This window comes from Oncorhynchus tshawytscha, linkage group LG04 (assembly GCF_018296145.1).
Source record: "Oncorhynchus tshawytscha isolate Ot180627B linkage group LG04, Otsh_v2.0, whole genome shotgun sequence".
Classification (NCBI taxonomy): Eukaryota; Metazoa; Chordata; class Actinopteri; order Salmoniformes; family Salmonidae; genus Oncorhynchus; species Oncorhynchus tshawytscha.
In genome coordinates, this window is record NC_056432.1 from 66,808,042 (window position 1) to 66,830,856 (window position 22,815).

At 48.0% G+C, this 22,815-nt stretch overlaps 1 protein-coding gene across 1 annotated transcript in view; it reads right to left on the reverse strand.

Annotated features, from left to right (window-relative positions):
• gse1b (Gse1 coiled-coil protein b) overlaps window positions 1-21,464 on the reverse strand; it is a 445,489-nt gene extending 424,025 nt beyond the window's left edge. The window contains exon 1 of the mRNA XM_042321104.1: window positions 18,517-21,464. Coding sequence (XP_042177038.1) covers window positions 18,517-21,132 — 2,616 coding nt within the window. The 5' untranslated portion in view covers window positions 21,133-21,464. The remainder of the gene's footprint in view (window positions 1-18,516) is intronic.
• Window positions 21,465-22,815: the final 1,351 nt, after the last annotated feature.

The window sequence follows — 22,815 nt, forward strand, 5'->3', positions numbered from 1 at the left end:
AACTGCACAAGGGAACAAAGATCAAACTTTTTGGAGAAATGTCCTCTGGTCTGATGAAACAAAAACTGTTTGGCTATAATGACCATCATTATGTTTGGAGGAAAAAGGCGGAGGCTTGCAAGCCGAAGAACACCATCCCCACCGTGAAGCACGGTGGTAGCAGCCTCTAAACCCACAAGGCAGAGTTGCAAAGAAAAAGCCATATCTCAGATTGGACAATAAAAAGAAAAGATTAAGATGGGCAAAAGAACACAGACACTGGATAGAGGAACTCTGCCTATAAGGCCAGCATCCCGGAGTCGCCTCTTCACTGTTGACATTGAGACTGGTGTTTAGCGGGTACCATTTAATGAAGCTGCCAGTTTAGGACTTGTGAGGCGTCTGTTTCTCAAACTAGACACACTAATGTACGTGTTGTCTTGCTCAGTTGTGCACCGGGGCCTCTCACTCCTGGTGAGAGACAGTTTGCGCTGTTCTGTGAATGGAGTAGTACACAGCATTGTATGAGATCTTCAGTTTATTTGCAATTTCTCACATGGAATAGCCTTCATTTCTCAGAACAAGAATAGACTGATGAATTTCAGAAGAAAGGTCTTGGTTTATGGCCATTTTGAGCCTGTAATCGAACCCACAAATATTGATGTTCCAGATACTCAACTAGTCTAAAGAAGACCAGTTGTATTTCTTCTTTAATCAGCACAACAGTTTTCAGCTGTGATAACATAATTGCAAAAGTGTTTTCTAATGATCAATTAGGCTTTTGAAATGATAAACTTGGATTAACTAACACAACGTGCCATTGGAACACAGGAGTGATGGTTGCTGATAATGGACCTCTGTACGCCGATGTAGATATTCTATTTGAAAAAATCTGCCGTTTCTGGCTACAATAGTCATTTACAACATTAACAATGTCTTCAGTGTATTTCTGATCAATTTAATGTTATTTGAATGGACAAAAATGTGCTTTTCTTTCAAAAACAAAGACATTTCTAAGTGACCCCAAACTTTTGAAAGGTAGTGTCTATCTATATTATTTTTACTACTTTGGGGTCTCAACTTACTATTGTGAGTTAGAATAGCAGAATACTCCAGGTGCAATTTCTAAATTTGGTTGTGCATCAGCAGTTTTTCTCTTGTTCTGTCAGTCACTGACAGTCGGTCAATTAGCCCCTGTCAGCAATTTTGTTTTAGCTAAGTCAGTTTAGCATCCACCTATTTAAACTTGTTATCATGTTTGAATTACCGTCCGGGGGCCCCCATTGGTTTTGTTAGTCAGTTTCACTCAGATATCACATTAAAAACTGCAAACATTTCCCTCCACCCTATGGCAAAATGTGTACAATTGCAGGACATTAACTGTAAAACGACTGGTTTTCCTTTCCGCCCATGGCAAAATTAGCAGAATTGCAAGAAATTCGTTATTTAAAAAAAATGGTGGCCCACACCCCCGTCAAAGTTGCCCATCTGTGGTGTAGGCTTATGTTCTACTGGCCACAAATAAGCACTACAATTCTGGCCATGACAACTAGGACTGGGAATTGCCAGGGACGATACGATATGATCACCATACTTAACTGCCGATACTGTGATGTTGTTGCGATTCAATGTTCCAAACATACGTCTGCTGCAGAGGGACAAGAGAGAGCCATGAGAAAATGAGTTTTGATCAGTCATGGAAATAAAAGTGCTGAAAACAAATTGGCTCACGAGTTTTGGTGCAGGTACAGCCAACTAGAGCGAAGATAATATCCCATTATGTAACTGAATCGATTTTTCCCCCTTCACTAATAACAACAGCAGAACCACAACAGTTGTCAGTTGTCAAAAGGTGTGTATAATGTGTGTATTTGTTTAGGTGTGTGAAAGAGAGAGAGAAACAGAGTGAGCGAAAATAGACATGCTGACACATATAACCCTTGGTGCTTATTATTGAGCTACCCTGGCTTTTGTCAACTGACTGATGTGGGATCAGTAGCTCTATGCCATGTTCATGCCGTCTCTATCTCTCTCTGTCTGTCTGGTATGTGTGTCTCTTTCAGAGGGACACAGCCGTGTCAGCGTGCCAAAATCTTTCCTAGGAAACTAAACAGGAGGTCCCTGGACACCACTACCCCACTCCTTGCTAACCCACCCCACACCCCTAGACATAAATCTGACTGCTCTAACGTCACACTATTGCAGCCCTGGCACTGGGGAACTGTGTGCGTGTGGTTTGTGTGTGTGTAACCCAACCATGCCCATGCCACTGATGTGATGTCCCTCGGCCAGTGTCTTCATGCACAAGAGAAACTTGCATAGTTTCAGCAAGGCTGGATTCTGTGCAAAATGTAAGGCTCCTGGCTACTTGACAGGTTCTCTTTCCTGTTGAACTCGTCATCTTTCTTCTCGAGTCCGCAGGACAGAAAACAATAAGATGGGTATCGATTTTGAGACACGATATGTTGTATTTCATGTTTTAGCTTACCCCTTTCATACTCATTTGAAATTCCTGTTACTTTTCAAAGATTTCTCACAAAAACAAGTGTATCTCTGTAAAATGTCAAAGGACCACTGAGTGTATGCCGAGCTTTTTATTTTCAAGCTTTTTATTTTTAATTCAGCTCGTGTCATGCAAATTTAGCTTTTTGCGACCCACGGAAACAACTGAAGACGGCGACCACAAAATGTAAAATCCTCAAAAGTTGTTACGAGAAAGCAGCACCGCTATGTCAACCGAGCTCGGTGCTTATTATCGGAATTATTAGGTTGCGAAATCCAACTTTTTGTATATAATGTTAATGATACAGTATGTTAGAGAAAGATCCCAGGGAGCGATTCAGAACATGAGATAAACAAAACGTATGAAATATTATTACAACATAAGGAAGGGAAGTTTCATCACCAAAGCGCCTTTTCACCACTCTGTGCAGAATGGGTGGACACCCTAATTGGAGTGTGTGTGTGTTTTCCAAAAATAGTGTGCCAATTTGGAAAGCCAACAAACAAACCAGTTAGTGTTCCTCCTCCCCTTCAGAGTGGAAAGAGTTTCTAAAGCCATTTGTGAAACCCTGTTGGAGCCAACATCCCCAGCACCCCCCACCCCTTACAGCCTAACTACACCCCCACCCCTGTTACAGCCTAACTACACCCCCACCCCTTACAGCCTAACTACACCCCCTGTTACAGCCTAACTACACCCCCCACCCCTTACAGCCTAACTACACCCCCACCCCTTACAGCCTAAATACACCCCCCTTACAGCCTAACTACACACCCCCCACCCCTTACAGCCTAACTACACCCCCACCCCTTACAGCCTAACTACACCCCCACCCCTTACAGCCTAACTACACCCCCTGTTACAGCCTAACTACACCCCCCCCACCCCTTACAGCCTAACTACACCCCCACCCCTTACAGCCTAACTACACCCCCTGTTACAGCCTAACTACACCCCCCCCCCCTTACAGCCTAACTACACCCCCCTGTTACAGCCTAACTACACCCCCCACCCCTTACAGCCTAACTACACCCCCTGTTACAGCCTAACTACACCCCCACCCCTTACAGCCTAACTACACCCCCTGTTACAGCCTAACTACACCCCCACCCCTTACAGCCTAACTACACCCCCTGTTACAGCCTAACTACACCCCCAGCCTAACTACACCCCTTACAGCCTAACTACACCCCCCACCCCTTACAGCCTAACTACACCCCCCTTACAGCCTAACTACACCCCCACCCCTTACAGCCCCCACTACACCCCCTGTTACAGCCCCCTACACCCACCCTTACAGCCCCCTACACCCACCCCTTACAGCCCCCTACACCCCACCCTTACAGCCCCCTACACCCACCCTTACAGCCCCCTACATCCCACCCTTACAGCCCCCTACACCCCACCCTTACAGCCCCCTACACCCCACCCTTACAGCCCCCCTACACCCCACCCTTACAGCCCCCCTAGCTACCCAGCTGCCTTGGCAGGTCATGTGAGAGACCAGTTGGTTCCAAGGAAGAGGGATAGTGGGTTTGGGGTGAAGAGATGAGGGGGTGGGGCGGTCAGATTGAGGAGCGAGGAGGGAAAGAGGGGGTAGAGGGGGTGGGATTGAGTCGAAGAAGGCCAGTTGGGGTTGGGTGAAAGAGTATGAGAGACAGTGGGGAGGCGGTAGGAAGTGAGGAGTAGGGGTGAGGGGGAGAGAGGTGGGTGAGGGGGCAGAGGCTGAGAGGGGGTGAGGTGGACAAAGAGGGGGTGAGGGGGGGGCAGAGAGGCTGAGAGGGGGTGAGGTGGACAAATAGGGGGTGAGGGGGGGGCAGAGAGGCTGAGAGGGGGTGAGGAGGACAGAGAGGCTTGGATGGGGTGAGGGGTACATAGAGGGGGACAGAGAGGCTGAGAGGGGGTGAGGTGTAATTTGTGGTGGTGAGGACTTGAGGGGTTGTAATTTAAGGAGGATATCTATCTTCTTCACTCTGGCAGCTCAGATCTGCTATGTTAGACAATAGCCACCCTGCCCTCGCAACAAACCTATTTGGCCATTCCCTGATTGGTTGGCTTTGGCCTGTATAGTTAGGGGTACACTGCAGTAACCTAATCCCTGGTTGGTTAGCTGGGTGTGTTAAGGGGTACAGTAACCTAGTCCCTGATTGGTTAGCTGTGTATAGGGCATACTGTATATAGCCAGGTGTGAGTGTCTATTTTGGCTGAGCTCTCTCCCTTGCTGCTGGTATGACCAGTTGTCCTGGTATGGCATCCTAAACTGAGAGGTGCTACAGAACCCTGCTCTCCTCACCTCATTAGGACTATCAGCAGAATGGGGGGAGAGGGGTGAGAAAGGGAGAGGAGGAGAGAGGGAAAGGTGGGGAGGAAAGCAGGACTAGAGCAAAGCAGAGCAGACCCCTTTCACAAGCAGACACATGTTGCTAATGTATTTGCCATACACCAAAACACCATACCTCACCCTTCAAATGACACATACACCAAAACATCATACCTCACCCTTCAAATGACATACACCAAAACATCATACCTCACCCTTCAAATGACACATACACCAAAACACCATACCTCACCCTTCAAATGACACATACACCAAAACACCATACCTCACCCTTCAAATGACACATACACCAAAACATCATACCTCACCCTTCAAATGACACATCACCAAAACACCATACCTCCCCCTTCAAATGACACATCACCAAAACACCATACCTCCCCCTTCAAATGGCTCAAATGACACATCACCAAAACACCATACCTCACCCTTCAAATGACACATCACCAAAACACCATACCTCCCCCTTCAAATGACACATCACCAAAACACCATACCTCCCCCCTTCAAATGGCTCAAATGACACATCACCAAAACACCATACCTCACCCTTCAAATGACACATCACCAAAACACCATACCTCCCCCCTTCAAATGGCTCAAATGACACATCACCAAAACACCATACCTCCCCCCTTCAAATGACTCTGAAATAACACACCCAGAACTAAAAGAAGACCTGAAAGAACAAGGAGTAAAGAGATCCCAAAAATCAATATAGAGAATAAAAAGAAAGCACTTTGGCAATGGAACTGTGTGTGTGTGGGAGAGAGGGAGGGAGAGCTAGTGAAATGAATACTATAAGTTGTTGAACAGGCTGAGTGTAGGAGCTCACGTCTGGCCAGAAACACAGTTCCTCTATTAGCTACTGCCTGCCATACAGTCCAGCTGTGTCCAGGTGCTACACACACATATACACACACACACACACACACACACATATACACACACACACACACACACGCACACACACACACACACACACACACACACACACACACACACACACACACAGCTGTGGCACAGTCCAGCTGCTTTGCCCGCGTGTTTCGGCGAGCAAACACCTGCTACTGCTCCCAACCCCTGGCAGACACACACACACACACACGCACAAACACAAGCACACGCACACGCACACACACATACACACACACAGTATGTGAGGTTTGTTTCCTCTGGCTCGTGGGGTGATCTAAGTTTGGGAGTGAGGGAGTGTTTGAGAGAGAGAAAGAGCTGGGCTGTAGTTACATCGTTACAGTACTGTCTCTACTCTGTAATTACATTGGTATAAAACCCTAGTAAAACCAGGGCCATGGGAAAAGAGGGGGGCACTGGGGAACTTCTCCAGCGTCCAGCCTGCTCCTCTACCCCTGGCCATACCACTCTATGCCAGGCACTGACAGATGCCAGCCGCCTGACCTCTAATGGCTGGCACATGTCAAGTATGTAGGTCTGGGGCACAATGTGGTAGTAATCTATGGTCTACAGACCACGTAAGCTACAGGCCAGCTGTGAAGTAAGTGACTAACCAACATGTGGTCTCGTTGTGGTCTTTTGTATAACGGAACAGGTTTACTGAATGAATGAATGAATTAATTAATTAATTAATGAGTAGAGCACAAATGAACGTAGGTCATGTTGTGATATAGTTGTTGTTTTCTATGACAGAGGAGAACACAGTGGCCTGTCCTCCCTCTCTGTCCTGGCCCAGGTGCCCTGTCCTGGCCCAGATCCTCTGGCCTTGCTCATATCCCCTGGCCTGGTCCAGACCCCCTGTCCTGTACAGATCCCCTGTCCTGTACAGATCCCCTGTCCTGGCCCAGATCCCGTCCTGGCCAAGATCCCGTCCTGGCTCAGATCCCCTGTCCTGTACAGTCCCCTGTCCTGGTCCAGATCCCGTGGCCTGGTCCAGATCCCCTGTCCTGTACAGATCCCCTGTCCTGGCCCAGATCCCGTCCTGGCCCAGATCCCGTCCTGGCTCAGATCCCCTGTCCTGTATAGATCAACTGGCCTGGTCCAGATCCCCTGGCCTGGTCCAGATCCCCTGTCCTGTACAGATCCCCTGTCCTGGCCCAGATCCCATCCTGGCCCAGATCCCCTGGCCTGACCCAGATCCCCTGGCCTGACCCAGATCCCCTGGTCTTGCCCAGAACCCCTTGGTCTGGCCCAGACCCCCTGGCCTGTACGGACCCAGACTCAAGCAGCTCCAGGCCTAGCATAGGGAACCCCAGCCAGTGGGCTGGCCTCCACACAATACAGACAGACCTCATTCACATAGCACAGCAGCTATTCTCACCCAGCCATTCAGCCTGGCCCTGACTGCACTGGCCTCAATCAACACTGAACAGACCACAATGGGGGAGAATGGGGGGACGGAAAGGAGGGGAAGAACAGGGGATGAGAGCAGGGAGAGGGGAGAGGCCATTCTTGCTGTCCCTTTCCTGAGTCAACACCGCACTCCCAAAACAATGAAAAGGAGGCAGGAGGGAGAGACGGGAGGATATGAGGGGAGGCATGGCCCAGGTCCAAACGCCACAAGTGGTGCATGTCCTGAAAAAAATCCCACCATCCCAGGCACAGGGGACAATTATGAGAGGACTGGACACACACAGAACTTGAAAGCCGAACCAGGCCCTCCATCTCTCCCCCATAGGATTACCCGTTTTGGTTTCAGGTAGAACCCTTTTGGGTTCTTCATGGAACACAAAATGGTTCTACCCAGAACCAAAAAGGGTTCTCCTATGGGGCTCTCTCATTTAGATATCTAGATATCATGCTGTCGGGATGATTTTCAGCGGCAGGGACTGGGAGACTAGTCAGGATCGAGGCAAAGATGAACTGAGCAAAGTACAGAGGGATCCTTGATGAAAACCTGCTCCAGAGCACACAGAACATCCGAGTAGAGCAAAGGTTCGCCTTCCAACAGGACCACGACCCTAAGCACACAGCCAAGACAACGCAGGAGTGGCATTGGGACAAGTCTCTGAAAGTCCTTGAGTGGCCCAGCCAGAGCCTGGACTTGAACCCAATAGAACATCTCTAGAGAGACCTGAAAATAGCTGTGCAGCAACGTTCCCCATCTAACCCTACAGAACGTGATAGGATCTGCAGAGAAGAATGGGAGAAACTCCCCAAATACAGGTGTGCCAAGCTTGTAGCATCATACCCAAGAAGACTCGAGGCTGTAATCACTGCCAAAGCTGCTTCAACAAAGTACTGAGTAAAGGGTCTGAATACTTATGTATTTTAATTTTTGATGAGGGAAAAAAACTATTTCATCAATTTTAGAATAAGGCTCTAACATAACAAAATGTGGAAAAAGTCAAGGGGTCTGAATACTTTCCGATGGCACGTACACACTCAAGGCTACACACACTGAGCTATTTTCACATGAGACCTTAGAGTCTCAGCATTCATTCAGTTCACACTGAGTTCAACAGACTGTCTCCAACCCTGGCACACTAAAGACACACACACACACTCACACACACGAGACAACTGGACCCACACCCACTGCTGAAAACAGGACACACACACTATTTCTCACACACATCGACGCCAGACTCAAACACTGATGAAAACAGGACATCAGTGCCAAGTGGACACACACACACCCCAGTGCCAACCAACAGGATTGACTGGAACAGTGGGCCAAGGAGACACTGCCCTCTCTGTTCTGTCTCTCTGGACAGGGCAGTCAACTGGGTTCCTACCTGAATAGTGGAGTTGGGGCCAGATAATTTGACAAAACCACTCATATTTTCTATGCTAACACAATGGATTCCAACTTCTACAATCTGTACAGCATTCAAAATTGTCCTGTCAAGATCAAATTCCGGATCATTGACTTTTATTCATTTACATGTGTCTTGTGGTTCTACACTATAAGTAAGAAATAACTCAACACTGAAAACCATTCAATAATAACTCAACATTATAAACATGTATTATACTGTATCTCTGACTGGCTGATTCCTTTGAGACAGTTAGTAGTGTCGATACACTAACCATGTCCACTTCCACCTGTGTGACCTCTGACCTCTAATGAGCCCAGGTCCACTTCCTCTCTGAGCCCAGGGAGGAGGTCAGGGGTGATTAGGTGCTAACCCCTCAACTACAGACCATTAACACATCAATCGCAACACCCCCCTGCCCCCAAACTCTGAAGCAGGACCCTCTTGCTGTCTCCAGTCCGCGGTAAAAATAACTTTCCCCAGCCAAGTCCAGGCCAGTCCCGCCCTGGGGGGGTGTCAGATCACCTCAAAGTACTGCAGTAGAACTAGAACACTACAGCAAATACAATTTAACTAGACTCATTCACTCTTTCCACTCAATGACATTCCATACGTTAAGAAAAGGAGAGGGAAAATGAGGTAATTCAGGGAAAGTGTCATTCTCCCTCCTCTATTTTAGTAACTCCTCCCACTCTTTTTCTGTTAGGGGTATTTGTCAGTCAACTGTTTTTCTAAGTTTGCCTTGCGTATTTTGATTCCTCTGGGCTACTGTCTTGTGCAAACATGGTCGATAGTGTGTGTGTGTGTGTGTGTGTGTGTGTGTGTGTGTGTGTGTGTGTGTGTGTGTTTTACTATCCTTGAGGGGACCATTTTGCCGGACCCCACAAGGAAAAAGTACATTTTAGGCTTAAGAGTTAGGGTAACAATTAGGGTTAGAATTAGGGTAAGTGGTTAGGTTTAGCAATTATGTTTAAGGTTAGGGGTTAAAGTTAGGGTTAGGTTAAGGATCAGGATTTTGAATAGGAATCAATTGTTTGGTTCCCACAAGGATAGTAAAACAAACGTGTGTGTGTATGTGAGTGTACGTGTGTGTGTGAGTGTGCGTACGTACGTGCGTGTGTGCGCGTGTGTATGCGGGCATGTGTGTATGCGTGCATGACGTGTGTGTGTGTGTGTGTGTATGTGTGAGCGTTCATGACTCTGTGTGTGCGTGCATGTTCAACGAGGGACGGGGGACGGAGGACGGGGGACGGTGGGGGGTCATTCCAGGTAGATCAAAGGCTTTAATTTTCCATGACGGTGGCTGTGGGCAGCACAATCTCCCCCTTTCACTGGGTGGGAGAGGTGTGAGGCGTGAGGTATGAGGCTCGCACTATGGTGTCAGGCTGCCTCTGCCTAGCTATAGCCTAGCTAACACAGGAACAGCGGAACAGTGGAGCAGCTGTTAGTGAGGGTGGAGGGATTGAAGGGTGTTCTATTTGGCAGGGGGTATGAGACACCCTCTTTTTGAGTGATGAGGAGTAAGACAGTGAAGACACGAGCAGTGGCGGAGAGAGACGGTTCTAAGGCCTCACAAGGCTGTTGAAATCTGGATGTTTCTAGTTGGATCAGTGCTGGGATCTGGGTCATTTGATATAATGTTATAGAGATATCGGCAGGAATGAAGCATGCACTGCAGGCTAATCTCTATCACACACACACACACACACACACACACCCTGAGCGGTCGACCCCCAGGAGTGTGGTGTCTTCCAGCCTCAGAGAGCTGAATGAAAATCCCCCTTCAGGAGCTGTGAAATAAATCCCCAGAAATAGCTGTGGATTCCATCTGAAACGCCAACCAGTCCGTCACTCTGCCAGCTGTCTACTGGAGAATACAGCCTCTCATGGCTCAATCCTAACTTAAGATATGTACTTGGAACTATAATGTTGTCAATGACATCAATATGATTTATGAATAAGATATGCATGTGTATTTTAAGTTGACCCCTAGACTACTTAAAATGCATAACTAGCATCACTTATGTTGACTATAAAAAAAATACAATCATTCAATTGAATGTCATTTATCTGAACTGTAATTTCCTTTATCAATGCCAATGTTGACTCCGATAATGCGGAGCCAGCCCAGTGTCTGTCAAGCCAAAAGCACAACCCTGTCTGCTGTTTGTGACTATAAAAGTCCTTCTGTCTATGCATTGGTCCAGTGGGACAGGGGTCTTGTTAGCTGCTCTAGAACGGGGGTTCAAACCTTTTTCACTTGGGGAACCCCTTCTAGCATTGGGGAACATCCAGCGAACCAGTGTGTTCAGACTCTAGCAGACTGACAATGTGTCAAACAGCCCAGGGGGTTAGTCCTTGTAGGAACCACATCAAAATACCAGACCACAAACCCTAAACACAGGCACACACACACACACACACATCACACAGGCAAACACACAAAAACACAGGCAAACACGCACCGGCTCACAAACATGCGTACACACTCAGGTACACAAAACACACATACCAACACACTTACACAAACATAACCTTAGAGTTCCATTCTCTCCACAGAGACAGCCCTCCCCTGTGGCCCCCTGGATAATGTAGTATTTCCTGCAGTGACCCTTTATGATGTATTAATGAGAAATGGGATTCCATTTTGCTCTGTTCTCTTTGGCTGGACTACAGATCCCACTAACTCCCCTCCTCTCATCTCCCATCTCTGAGACATAAAGTCCTGTCTCACTGCTCCTCTTCGCTGTTTGTATTTGACTGCCTATTATCTAGTATTTTCCATCCCTCCCTTTGTCCTTCCTCTCTGCTCCACTGCTTTCAATGCTTTTACAGTGTACGGATATCATAAGTCAATACTAGACATCCATCCACGTCTGAGGATGTCAGGAGATGATGTGGAAACGGACCAGTAGGGGCAACAGTGAGCGCTGTTACCTTCAAGTAGGTAAACATCTGCCTCTGGTGCAAAAGGTTGAATGTTCGAATCCAGTGAAAGTTGTTTTTGAGATTTTTGTTTCAGGCCTATCCCAAACCTTAACCCTTACCTTAACCACTCAGAGTTAGTGCCTAAACTTAACCTTAAACACTTAGAAACTTGACATTTCTAACACCTTCCAAATTTGACATTTGAGAAACATGGACAAACGTCTAATTCTGACATGAGACTGTGAGAGCTTATTGGTATAGGTACCACCTCTACCTTTCTATTTCTGATTACCCCCCCCACACACACACACACCCAACCTTCCTGTCAACTCCCCCACCCCAGACTCCCTCTCCCCTCCCTCCCCCTCTCCTCTCAGTAATACATCTTTGCAGGCGACAGTGTCGCGATGCCAGAATGTTTTTCCTGTGACAGCAAATACCTCCTTCACAGGATATGGGCCGTGCAGTGAGAACATACTCTTTCCAAACACACACACAGAACACACACACACATTCAAATGTATACATCACGGCCACATTTACACACATATAATAACTGACCCTTACATTCATTTCAAATCAAATCAAATTTTATTTGTCACATACACATGGTTAGCAGATGTTAATGCGAGTGTAGCGAAATGCTTGTGCTTCTAGTTCCGACAATGCAGTAATAACGAACAAGTAATCTAACTAACAATTCCAAAAAACTACTGTCTTATACACAGTGTAAGGGGATAAAGAATATATACATAAGGATATATGAATGAGTGATGTTACAGAGCAGCATAGGCAAGATACAGTAGATGATATCGAGTACTGTATATACATATGAGATGAGTATGTAAACCAAGTGGCATAGTTAAAGTGGCTAGTGATACATGTATTACATAAGGATGCAGTCGATGATATAGAGTACAGTATCTACGTATGCATATGAGATGAATAATGTAGGGTAAGTAACATAAGGTAGCATTGTTTAAAGTGGCTAGTGATATATTTACATCATTTCCCATCAATTCCCATTATTAAAGTGGCTGGAGTAGAGTCAGTGTCATTGACAGTGTGTTGGCAGTAGCCACTCAATGTTAGTGGTGGCTGTTTAACAGTCTGATGGCCTTGAGATAGAAGCTGTTTTTCAGTCTCTCGGTCCCAGCTTTGATGCACCTGTACTGACCTTGCCTTCTGGATGACAGCGGGGTGAACAGGCAGTGGCTCGGGTGGTTGATGTCCTTGATGATCTTTATGGCCTTCCTGTAGCATCGGGTGGTGTAGGTGTCCTGGAGGGCAGGTAGTTTGCCCCCGGTGATGCGTTGTGCAGACCTCACTACCCTCTGGAGAGCCTTACGGTTGAGGGCGGTGCAGTTGCCATACCAGGCGGTGATACAGCCCGCCAGGATGCTCTCGATTGTGCATCTGTAGAAGTTTGTGAGTGCTTTTGGTGACAAGCCGAATTTCTTCAGCCTCCTGAGGTTGGTGTGTTTCTGAACAGAAACACAGACAGACAGTGGCACACTGATTGAGCTCAGAGCTCAGACGCAAAAACCTGTCTCCACTTTTCCTACGGGTCAATGATAATCAGCCACCCAGAACAGAGCCTCAGCAGACCACCATAGAAAGATACACACACACACACACACACACGCACACAGGTGTGTGGGTGATCTCTTGTCATCTCTAGCGTGGCTCCACTGAGTGTAGTAGGACATTGATCATCGTGTCATCTCCTTGACTTTAGAAGCAAAAACAACACAACCATACCAGTGACATACTGAGAGTGTTTTCGTTTCCTTAGTCGTCTCTATCATACTTATACTAACAAAGTATTATTTTATCGCCACAAGACAAATAGGCTATTTTAATTTCATTCAAATTTGTTCATCAAAATGGCGTGAAGTTAGGATGGGATTGGACCCTTGACCTGAAGCCTGGTTGGTTGGATGTGTCGACTCCAATTAGACATTCTGGTGGTCTAGTGGTGGTCTAGTGGTGGTCTAGTGGTGGTCTAGTGGTCGTTTAGTGGTGGTTTAGTGGAGGTTTAGTGGTGGTCTAGTGGTGGTCCATTGGTTTTATAGTGGTGGTCTAGTGGTGGTTTAGTGGTGGTCTAGTGGTGGTTTAGTGGTGGTCTAGTGGTGGTCTATTTTTGGTCTATTGGTGGTATAGTGGTGGTATAGTGGTGGTTTAGTGGTGGTTTAGTGGTGGTCTATTGGTGGTCCATTGGTTTTATAGTGGTGGTCTAGTGGTGGTTTAGTGGTGGTCTAGTGGTGGTTTAGTGGTGGTCTAGTGGTGGTCTATTGGTGGTATAGTGGTGGTCTAGTGGTGGTTTAGTGGTGGTTTAGTAGTGGTCTAGTGGTGGTCTAGTGGTGGTTTAGTGGTGGTCTAGTGGTGGTCTAGTGGTGGTTTAGTGGTGGTCTAGTGGTGGTATAGTGGTGGTATAGTGGTGGTATAGTGGTGGTATAGTGGTGGTATAGTGATGGTCTGGTGGTGGTTTAGTGGTGGTCTAGTGGTGGTCTAGTGGTGGTCTAGTGGTGGTCTAGTGGTGGTCTAGTGGTGGTCTACAGAGTCTGACAGGGAAGTCAGAGGTCACGTTCAACATGCATTTTACACTCAAGGAGCATGTTAACCATCCATCCAGCTTGCGCGTGTGTGTGTAAAATGAAATTGTATTTGTCACATAAGCCGAATACAACAGGTGTAGACTTTACCGTAAAATGCTTACGAGCCCTTTCCCAACACTGCAGAGTTCAAAAGTAAGACAAATGGAGGTAACATGTACATGTAGGTAGGGGTAAAAGTGACTAGGCAATCAGGATAGATCATTAACAGAGTAGCAGCAGCGTGTGTGTGTGTGTGTGTGTGTGTGTGTGTGTGTGTGTGTGTGTGTGTGTGTGTGTGTGTGTGTGTGTGTGTGTGTGTGTGTGTGTGTGTGTGTGTGTGTGTGTGTGTCTGGAGTCTACTATATTAAACGCAGACAGTAGCAGTAGCAGCTCTCATTTCGTGGGCTAATTTAGACCTTATCTTAATTGTCCCCTTATCTTAACGAGGAATCGGACAGGAAAACCTAATTTTAACAAGGTACATTAAATGACACACATGCACATATGAACGCAACACACACACCACAGTGCAGGTACTCATCAGTAGGTGAAGGCAGGTGCATATGCAGAACCCAGCCCCTCCCTCTACCGTTGTACATCGTAACTTGATTATGCCATTCTTAGTGCAAATATCTAAAAATGAAAAAGACCTAGCTAAAAGACAAAGTCAACCCGTTCCTTTGTGGTTCATTTTCTCATCCCTTCTCTACATATTCACCCCGTTTTTCTCCCACACTTTCTCCTCCCTCTGCTTTTTAGAGATAAAGGAGGAAGGAGGAGAGAGGGAATGAGAGGGCAAGAGAGAGCACAGAGGAGAGGGAAGGAAAGAGGGAAGGGGTGAGAAGGAGAAGGGGGGGTGGGGGTGGGGTCAGGGGAAGCAGATGGGTTCTCCTCTGGTGACATGAGAGCGATGACAGTTCTTCTCTGGGGCAGATAGCGTCTCACTGGAGGACACGGCACCTGTTACTCCCAGGCCCCCACCGCCCCCTTTCAGCCCCTCTCACACCCCGGCTCTCTCACACACACTCAGCCCCTCTAAGCACTTACTCAGCCATGAGGTCATTGCCTGGCCCAGGCCAACAACAGCTCTGTCACCTGCACCCCCTCAGACTCCTCAAATCCCTCACATACCACGACACCATTACCCCCCACACCAAGTAAGCCTCATTACCCCCCACACCAAGTAAGCCTCATTACCCCAAACACCAAGTAAGCCTCATTACCCCCCACACCAAGTAAGCCTCATTACCCCCACACCAAGTAAACCTCATTATCCCCCACACCAAGTAAGCCTCATTACCCCCCCACCCCCCACACCAAGTAAGCCTCATTACCCCCCACACCAAGTAAGCCTCATTATCCCCCACACCAAGTAAAGCCTCATTACCCCCCACACCAAGTAAACCTCATTACCCCCCACACCAAGTAAACCTCATTACCCCCCACACCAAGTAAAGCCTCATTACCCCCCACACCAAGTAAGCCTCATTACCCCCACACCAAGTAAGCCTCATTACCCCCCACACCAAGTAAGCCTCATTACCCCCCACACCAAGTAAGCCTCATTACTCCCCCACACCAAGTAAGCCTCATTACCCCCCACACCAAGTAAGCCTCATTACCCCCCACACCAAGTAAGCCTCATTACCCCCCACACCAAGTAAGCCTCATTACCCCCCACACCAAGTAAGCCTCATTACCCCCCACACCAAGTAAGCCTCATTACCCCCCACACCAAGTAAGCCTCATTACCACCCCCCACACCAAGTAAGCCTCATTACCCCCCACACCAAGTAAGCCTCATTACCCCCCCACACCAAGTAAGCCTGCTCCGGGATTCTGATCTAGCTTTGTCTCTGAGGGTGTGATCTGATATATAGTTACATATCTGATGATCACAGAAAAACAGAGTGTACTAGACAGAGAAAGAGAGAGGTGGAAACTGAGCTGCACTTCCTAATCTCATGACAAATGTATGACCATAATAAAGACACATTTTTCCCTCAGACTACACAGCGCCAAAGAATTCGAAAACAAACCCAATTTTGATCAACTTCCATATCTACTGGGTGAAATACCACAGTGTGCCATCACAGCAGCTTAAGATTTGTGACCTGTTGCCACAAGAAAAGGGCAACCAGTGAAGAACAAACACCATTGTAAATACATTAAATACATATTTATGTTTATTTTCTTCCCCTTTTGGACTTTAACTATTTGCACATCGCTACAACACTGTATATTGCCATAATATGACATTTGAAATGTCTTTATTCTTTTGGAACTTTTGTGAGTGTAATGTTCACTGTTAATTGTTATGGTTTCTTTCACTTTTGTTTGTTATCTACTTCACTTACTTTGCAATGTTAACATGTGTTTTCCATGCCAATAAAGCCCTTAAATTGATGCCAATAAAGCCCTTAAATTGAGAGTGAGAGAGAGAGAGAGAGAGAGAGTAAGAGTACAGGACAGATGAACGACCTCCACGGGTGTTCTTACAACAATAAAATGAATCACACGCAGAGAATGATCATCTTTGATTATGAGGTTGAGCATCTCTCCGTTTCACACTGTAAATATTGCTCTGTTGAGTAGCATCACTCTAAACATACATTCTTGCAGCGTGAGAAAACGTATTGTGTGATTCCTTCATCAACTCTAGTCCCAACAGTGTACCTTAATGAAGACCTTGTTCCTATACTTTATCTCTCCCTCCACTCTACCTCCTCTCTCCCTCCTCTCTCCCTCCTCTCTCTCTCCTCTCTTCCTCCACTTTCCATCTGCAGTCCCACTTTAATCACACACTTCAACTAACAGCTAACACATCTGACTCCAATAGTCAACTAATCATGATCTTCATTTTAGAATGCAATTAGTTTCATCGGTTGTGTTTGCTAGGGATGGGGGAAAAGTGTGACACCAGAGGACTGGAGTTGCCCATCCCTGCTCTAGAGGTTACTTCAGTAGGTGGTTTTCACAGTGCTATATGACCTGACGAAGATCCAACTCGGATCAAAAACATTGTCTTTTTTGTGCGTCTGATTAAATCACCATGGGAGCCTACCAGAGTTGCAGACATAGCTTTTTCTTTGATACATTCATCTCGGTAGCAGTTGTGTAATTAGTAGCAACAGCAACTGCTGCTGTGGCCTCCGTGGAACAAGGTCTATCGCTACAAGTTCATCTACAAGACCTATTCTCCTTTTTCCATTCATTTATTTATGAGAGATAGTAGAGGTCTGGTTCTGTGAAGACCTCCATCTGGACCACATAGACTGGACTTCCAGGAACAGCAACAGCAGCACTGAATCAGCCACTGCATGATTACACACACACACACACACACACACACACACACACACACACACACACACACACACACACACACACACACACACACACACACACACACACACACTACAGTAAGACTGACACATGACTGGATGAGTCTAGCCTCCGCTCTATATTTACACTGGATAGAGCAGGATTTATTGAACAGACATGATCATTACACCACACTGTCTAATAGAGAGTTCACAGCTGTTCCTGACACAGAGGAAACTGTTATTATCATTAGTGGATATCAGCCGTCTCTAGTTGATCTGATAAGGGTTACAATCTGTAGTAGCCTCGCACACACATACACACACACACACACACACACACAGCGCTGACGTATGGAATCCTGTATACAGCCAAAACAATGTAGAAAAACCAACAGACTTGGCCAGAAACACACACATGTAAACACACAAGAAGAAAAGGAGGCCAGTGGTGGCCTTGAAATGCCCCCGGTCTTTCTGTGTTGTTTACTGTTAGAGTTCTGATCCAAATGTTTGTTTATCTAACGACGGGCTCCGGTGCTGTACGGACCCCCTGCTAACACTGCTCACTCCCCTGCCAGTCAGAGAGCTAAAGGAACACACACACAGGTGTGCGCACACACACACACACACACACACAACCATAACACTCGAGAACACACCAACTCTCACTTCTCCCTGTTTCAGAGCAGCTTTCCCATAATGGGGGAGAATAGCAATAACAGCAGTGAACACTGGTCCATAATAAACCCCACCTACACACACAGACAGGCACGGGCGCACTTAAAGGACTGAAATAATCCACCTACACACACAGACAGGCACGGGCGCACTTAATTATTATACGACTGAAATCATCCACAAACATCAAATAAGGTTACACAAACCAATAGCTAACAGACATGAACAAGCACACAATCTACTGAAAAGGATGCATACTACACCACTAAAATATACAACACACCCACAATAGTCAACTTTTAGCATCAAACAAACATCTGCACACTTCCTGGAAACCCCTGTGGCTCAGCCGAGAAGCATGGTGCTGCGGACCGCATACAAACTGCTCCTGTGGAGCTGTGAAGTGAAAAGACCGAAACCTGTGTCTTACCTTGTGTCTGGGGCGTGATGAAGGGGGAGGTGACTCTGTCTCTGTCCTCCCGTCTCCCTGTCCCTCCCCGTCCCTGTCTCTCTCCTGCTGCATGCTCTGTCCCGCCAGCACCATGGACTTACATTCAACACACGAGCCAATCACCAGCTTCCTCCCATCATCCACGAGAAGGGTGCGGCGCCCGCGTGGGGCGTACAGGAACACAGGCAGCCTGGCCACTGTGACAGCACACAGCCCCCCCTGACGCCTCTGCTCCTGTCTGCAGAAGAAGCACACAAAGGCCTCGCAGCTGTACTGTCTGGCCCAGGGAGAGCTGGCCGGCTGGGGGGTGGAGGAGGCTGGGCCTGGGGCTGTAGAGCTGGGGGTGGCAGAACCCTGGCTCTCATGTTGAGCCCACTGGGCATGCAGGTCGTGATAGCAGAGGGCACAGGCTGACACCAGGCCGGTGGCATCGGCAGGTTTGGCGCGGGGAGCGGGGGGGTGGATGGTGAGGAAGGGAAAGAAGGGCTCTCTCTCTCCACAGCGCCCGGGAGGGTTGACATGGAGTTGGAACTCCCCCCCGACCCCTAGCTCTGCCCCACACAGGTAACACACTGATACAGACACACCATGGCCAGAGGAAGAGGAGGACACCCCCTTTTGGGAATGGGCCAGTCCAGCTCCACCCGTGGCCAGCGCTGCGTGGTACCTCCCCAGGAAGGAGGTGACAGAGGTGATGAGGTCCTCACTGAGGCTGAGGCGGTACGCCCCCCAGATCTCCTCCAGGATGGCGTAGCATGGAGGACAGCAGTGCACCCGGCCGTTCCTCACTCCCTGGGCACCAGGCGGGCACGGCAGCAGGTTGATGAAGGGGAAATACATGGCACCGCGGGCTTTGCCCACGCCGGCCCGTGCATATGCCACCCTCACATCCCGCCCGCACTCCTGGCCACAGAGGAAACAGGCCTCACAGGGAGCCTGAGATTTAGGTAGGCGGTCCGGGGGCTCTGAGGGGTGCCTTTCCTGGGGAGTGAGGTAGGGAGGGTGGCCCGAGGCTGGTGCAGGGGTGGAGGAGCCCTGATTGAGGGGGACCACGTAGAGGCGCTGGAGAACGGGCACGTCAGCCAGCTGGAAGCCCTGCCACTGCTGCATGAGGGAGGTGTGGCAGCTGGCACAGACCAGGGTGGTGCCCCCCGGGGTGAGGGGCATGGCGCCAGGGGGAGGGCTGTGTAACCACAGGAAGGGGAAGAAGGGCTCGCTGGCCGCCCTCTCCTGCTTCTGCACAGACACACGGAACCTCCCGCCCTGCCACATCCCGCTGCCACAGATGTAACACACACACTCCTCGGGACTGGTACTCCTGTTGGCACCACCACTGGCACCACTCTGGTGCATGGCAATGACTCTCCCGGCAGCGTCCCTGGGTGGTCTCAGCAGGGCCAATACCCTCTCTCTGCTGCTGCCAGCTGCTTCAAACACCTCGCGGTCGTCGTCACTGGTTATATTGATCTCATGGTCGTTGTCAGAGTTGTCAGAGGCTGTAAACCTACCCGGAACACTTTCTCTAGGTGCTGCTGCGTCGCGCCTAGAGGTGACAGTGGTGCCAATGGGTGATAGCCCGTCGGCAGCGTCAGCGAGATCCTCTCCTTTCTGGTGGAATAAGAGGGAGGGATGCCTGGTTAAGCTACAGCTGCTGTCAGCAGCGCGTTGGAGAGGGCGCGGGTCAGCGTGTCTGACATTCCCCTCCGCTAGCCACTGCCGGTTGCGCATAATGATCCCGTTGTCCTGCACAGGTGTGTCGACGTGAGAGCTGTCATAGTATCTCTGGGACACAATCTCTTGGGACAGAGATACTGATGATTGAGAGACATGATTCATAATTTTAGCACCGCGCCTGGACGGCATGGCACTATCCGATTTCGGCGAGTCCTGTGCCTGGTAGACACCCACCGGATAGCGGATAGCCCGTTGAGAGTCAGGGCTGTTTTTAACACTGATAACACTGTTGTTGTTCTTCCTGCTACCGTCTCTGGGAGTTTTGCTGCTGTTGGCAGATGTTTTGTACTTCTCCTTGCTCACACCGGCGCGGTCTACTAAATCCAGTTCTTGGTCTGACATGTTCTCGTTTTCCGAGAAAGAGGAGAAATCTGACTCGTTCCCGTCGTAATTCTGGCTGCTGACACTGATTCTCCTCTCCAGGTCATAGGAGATGTTCCACTCCTGTGGTATCCGCCGAGAGTCGCACTGGTACGGCCTCTTCAGCCAGTACATACGCTTCTCTATGGGTGTCCTAGTCCGCTCGAATGAGTTCCACTGCTCCCCCAGAAAACAGTGGCACACGGCGCACACCGTAGCGTGTCCATCCGGGCTGACTTCACATGCCCCTGGCGCTGGCTCTTGGTTTTGTAAAAACGGGAAAAACGGACCATTCTCTTTCGGATATTTCACTTGTAATCTCAATTCTTTTCCGGGCGAAACGCCGCTTCCACAAATAAAACAGTGAACCAATCCTATCCCATTCCGATCAGCCCTGGAAGTGTTGCCATGCGATGGGCTCTCGTCCCCGGGCATTATTGCAGCCATGAATCGGTGTTTCCGAGATATCGGTATTAAATCCTTGTCACCGGGGTCATTCATAGTTCTAAAAACACCCCAGACTACATGACATAATACCAAAAGCGCAATTCATTCTAACAAACTACCTTCTTTACAAAAGTAGGCTATGCAACAAGACAGCGTATCGCGTTCAGCCTACTCACGGTGAATAGATAGCCGATAGCCCATTGAAACTGCAGCAATTCTAAATTCCTGGCTCTCAAGTATTCCCGTTAGAGATAATCTATTCAAACCGTCCATGAAACATTGAGCAGAAACGCAGTGTCTCTAGTCCGCAGTATAGGACAGCGAACCCGATGGTAATGTGAGAAGAAAACTCTTGTTAGAATCACGGGTCACCTCTCCTACGAACTTTCCTGCGCTCTGAAAACGTTGGCTGTTAACTCGCTCACACTGTACACAGCGCCATCTCCAATTCACTGGATCACTTTTCAGATACCCTCGCCGCTGCTCCCCCATATTCAAACCTTCTCAGCAGAACTAACTGATAAAAGAGGGTCTCATTATTTTTTATCCAAATTACGTATCTGTTGAGGAAAAAGTTCAACGTAATCATATCTTATCAAGCAATACTGTGTAGGCCTATTGATGTTCAGATCCAGTGTGATTAGAATAGCCCTAGCTTATAATTAGAGTAGGTATTGTTTTTAAACTGCTATACCCAGTGATAACATTTTCACACGTAATGCATAGTCGCCATTATTGATATATGGAAATATTTTACGCACATTGAAATTACACACGCCAGAAACCAGGCTTCATATTGCATTGCACGACTTCCCATGTAATAGCTGCCATGTAAATATAGACGTTATGCTAAATGATATAAACTATTCATTTAATATCCCATAATAAACAGCCAGAAGAATTGACAAGAGAAAGAAAGGACTTGTAAGGCAGCAGGATCCTGAGGTGAACAATGTGTGCCATTGTTCAAGCATTTGTGGGAGCTGTGCAAGATGCATGACACATTGAAGCAGAATCTGTGTGTGTTCTTAAAACAGAATCATTATAATAACCACAGGCAGTCAAAATCTTGAAAACATTTATCTGAAATATGTTTGCTTCTTCCAATTCTCCCCAATGTTTCTATCATTGCAGGAATAAGTGGTGCAGCTCAAACAGAATGGCTCTTGTATTTTGTCTATGGCTGTTAGCTGTATTGTACAGTTCCCACTTGTCCTGGATCCTCAGGGGACGTCTGTGGGGTGCAGCCCCACTAGCCACACCTGTTTTGGGGATTAAGTTCAGCCTAGCCCCCCTCTACACTGCATGGGATGGAAGACCTTGACAGGGACCACACAGTCTGGTGTCAGACAAGCCCCTTCAGATCTCAGCAAGCAATGTGCAGGACTAATTCACATTCACAGAGATAAAAACAATCATGAACACACACAGACATGGATGAAGAGAACATGGTGTATGTGGAGCAGTTCAGTAAGTTGGAACGCAGCCAACGGATGCCACACTGCAACAAAAGGCTAAAAGGACTTTGAGACATGAAAGTACATGCGCAAGCACACACACACACACACACACAGACACGCGCGTGCACACACACACACACACACGCACGCACACACACACACACACACACACACACACACACACACAGAGCTCTTTCTCTCTCACACACACACAGAGCTCTTTCTCTCTCACACACACACACACACACACACACCCCTTCGGACTCCCCAGTGCAAA